Source organism: Arachis ipaensis, chromosome B06 (assembly GCF_000816755.2).
Source record: "Arachis ipaensis cultivar K30076 chromosome B06, Araip1.1, whole genome shotgun sequence".
Classification (NCBI taxonomy): domain Eukaryota; kingdom Viridiplantae; phylum Streptophyta; class Magnoliopsida; order Fabales; family Fabaceae; genus Arachis; species Arachis ipaensis.
Genome location: NC_029790.2, coordinates 135,733,715 through 135,737,342, shown reverse-complemented (window position 1 = coordinate 135,737,342; position 3,628 = coordinate 135,733,715). Strand labels below are relative to the sequence as shown.

At 36.1% G+C, this 3,628-nt stretch overlaps 1 protein-coding gene across 2 annotated transcripts; it reads right to left on the bottom strand.

The window, feature by feature from the left end:
- LOC107605664 (ABC transporter I family member 17) lies at positions 1,615-3,084 on the bottom strand. 2 transcript variants are annotated; one of them, XM_016307620.2, is made up of 2 exons: positions 2,721-3,084; positions 1,615-2,626 (listed from the first exon to the last, which is right to left on the bottom strand). In XM_016307620.2, exon 2 carries the CDS (start codon positions 2,571-2,573, stop codon positions 1,866-1,868), a length of 708 nt encoding a protein of 235 aa, XP_016163106.1. In that variant the 5' UTR covers positions 2,574-2,626; positions 2,721-3,084; the 3' UTR covers positions 1,615-1,865. The 2 variants fall into 2 exon arrangements, with proteins under 2 accessions (XP_016163106.1, XP_016163104.1); XM_016307618.2 differs by having other exon boundaries at positions 2,703-2,936.

The following is a 3,628-nucleotide window of genomic DNA, read 5'->3' as shown; positions in this document are numbered from 1 at the left end:
AATATTAAAAAATTTAAAAAATACTTACATAATCAAAATGGTTTATATAATGCATAATATGAAGTTGGGGCGATCAACATTTTTAGCGTTGTGTTTTTTTTGGCATTTTAATTTTCCTTTCATCATGCACAATAAGGAACAATGGAGAAATAAAGAAGAAGAAGAGTGGTATGAATTTGAAAGTGATAGTTCGGATAGTAGGTGTGGGTCTTGCATGGATCTATATTGGAATTCAGAGCACCTTTCAAGAAGTAGTCTGCGCGCGACACGTGTTCGAGACTTTACAACTCGGACCGTGCGTTTTGACTAACGCAACTTGGACCGTCTATTTACTTGGAAAGAACTCACATGGTTCGAGTTCTGTGACTCTGACACCACATGGCTGTGAAACAACTGTATTTTCCATATCCGAGTCCAATCTCATTGTAGCTTCCATATTCAAATTAGAAAATGGAATAAATACAATGATATAACGGGGCACTATATAATTTAATATATGCTTATTATTTTTAGAGAAAATTTTGCGATTTTTTTAAGAAATTTTATAATAATACACATTAAACATAGTTTTANATTGTTTAATATTAAAATATATATATATATATATATATCTTTTATAAAAATAAGAGAAAATTATAACTAATTAGTACGAGATAAGATAATTACTACATAGTAGTATCTCCACAAATCATATTCGTAAATTATATAAATAGTAATAAAATTTTATAATGTACGAATAACTCGTGAATTATTTGATAAATAGTAATACTCTTTATTGGTGTTTTGTAACCATCAATTAGTTATCAATAGTATTTTTAATGGTGTAAAATTATATCTAATAGTGGATAGATCATTCATTTTTATTTTAATTGTTAAGTGCTAGACACAAAATACAAAAGTTGCTGACCTCTAAACTTTTTCTTCACTTTTTATGGAAGTAGCCACCTTATAACAATTGGTTCATCCCCCTGCCGTCCGCACCACCATTCTTCTACCTGGTTCTTTTTTGCTGTGGACCGGTTCAGTTTGGATTGAACCTTGCAAGATGTAACTCTGTTCGAGTCCGCCTAACCATTCCTAAACCATTTTTCTTAGGTTGGTTCGGTAACCAGAATGTGACTTATAGTGGTGATGCTAATAATAGTTCGGTAACTAGAATGTGACTTATAGTGATGATGCTAATAATAGATAGAATATAGTGAGAATAATAGCAATCAAACATTCAAACATCATGTGGTGGACCCGCACTAAATAGAAAAAAAAAATTGCATGCGGTGTTGGGCAAGGTAGGCCGTTTCTGATACGGGTTTGTTACTTTGTTTGATATGGATAGAAATAAGTCTTGAAGCGTGGTGGTGGTGGAAGTGGGAGATGTGATCGATTCACAAAATAGCAAATATGATACCATAAAAACTTAATTAATTGAATTGAATTGGAACAATATCAGAATTCCATACTTTGTGCTTAAGTAGTGTTATACACAAACTTGGCTGAGACACAAGATCGCTGAGAAACAGGAAGGGATCGAATACTTTCCTTGTTCGTTTTCTTCTTTTTAATCCAAAAAGGATGAAAGAAAGAAAGAAAAAAAAAAACAAGCTTCTGGAGAAAACCTAAGCATCCAAAAAGCAACCCTGAATTACCTCACTGGGTCACTCTGTTTTTGTAGATTGTTATAAGAAATTGCAAATAATAAATATCCAGATGACAGTGGTTTCAGTAATACAGTTCATTTAGATAATTAGATATAGGATTCAAACTACGTGGCCTGAATCAGAGGGACCTTGCAGAAAAATAATTAGAAAGACGAACACCGATGAGTACTTTATTATGAATGGATAGAAAATTTGATATTAAACATAATTTTAAGTGGTGAGTTGAAGAAACCTCTGAGCCATGGGATGGTTGGCTTGGGAGAGTTGGTTAGGGTTTAGAATCTCAACAATCTCACCATCAACGAGGAGGCAGACGACGTCAGCAATCCTCTGTATTTGTTTGATGCTGTGAGACACCATAATCATGGTCATGCCACTATTCTTGTTGAGCTTCAACAATGCAGCCTCTATATTCTCCGTGGAAATAGGATCTAAAGCACTCGTTGGCTCATCAAGCAGCAAAACCTCAGGGGAATTAGCAAGAGTTCTGGCCAGCGCAACCCTCTGTGCTTGACCCACTGACAACTCCGCCGCCGACTTCTGAAGGAAGGAAGCGTCCAGGTCCGCTAGCATCAACAGCTTACATACCTCAACATCTGAAAGCTTCTTCCCGCTGAGGCTGGGGCCGTACCTCACGTTGTCGGCTACAGTGCCTTCGAAGAGGGCGGGCAGCTGGAACAGCATGCCGACTTTGCGCCGGAGGGAGAGCACGTCGAGCTGGCAGATGTCTCGAGAGTCGAGGAAGACGGAGGCGGATGGAGGCTCCCAGAGGCGGTTGAGTGCCCTGAGGAGCGTTGACTTGCCGCTGCCACTGGGGCCTATGACTCCCACTATGACGCCCTTTGGGATTTCCAGACTGATGCCCTTCAGTATTGGGACCCCTGCATCCGACACTCTCCGAAGATCGCGTACCTCCATTTTCGGGTGTCCTTCGCCATTCTCCACCTCCAAAAGCTGCTCCTTCCACTCATCTGTAATTCAAAAACACACTCATCAAATCAATGAACAAGTGATCCATCAAATGAAAGTCGATCAAACTTACTTTACCTATCAGAGAAGACATACTTGCTATTTTGTGAATCGATCACATCTCCCACTTCCACCACCACCACGCTTCAAGACCTATTTCTATCCATATCAAACAAAGTAACAAACCTGTACCAGAAACGGCCTACCTTACCCAACACCGCATGCAATTTTTTTTTCTATTTAGTGCGGGTCCACCACATGATGTTTGAATGTTTGATTGCTATTATTCTCACTATATTCTATCTGTTATTAGCATCACCACTACAAGTCACATTCTGGTGACCGAACCATCTTAAAAAAAATGGTTTAGGGATGGTTCGGCTGACTCGGACAGAGTTACATCTTGCAAGGTTCAATCCAAACTGAACCGATCCATACACAACAGTAAAAAAGAACCAGGTAGAAGAATGGTGGTGCGGGATGGCTACTTTCATAAAAAGTGAAGAAAAAGTCTAGGGATCAGCAATTTTTGTGTTTTTTGGCCAATACTTAACTATCAAAACAAAAATGAGTGATCTCTCTACTATTAGATGTAATCTCACACCATTAAAAATACTATTAATGATTAATTGATGAAACACCAAAATAACTCGTGAATTATTTGATAAATAATAATACCCTCTATTGGTTGAAAAAGGTGCGTCATACAATTCCGGTAAAACTTGATAATGCTTCTATTTAGATAATATTGTCTAGGATATTCTGTTTTTTTAATAATAGTAGACATTAATAAAAAAAATCATGGTTTAAAAACAACTCCTTATTAGTTATTCTACAAAAAAAAATTAATCACTAAATTTAGTTTAGTGGTAATATCTTATGTACTTTTTATGTACTCTTACAAAAAAAAATAATTATAATTATAATTAAATAACTAATTTCTATTAAGTGTTTAATATTAAAATAAAATAAATTTTTTAAAAAATAAGATAAAAATTATAAAT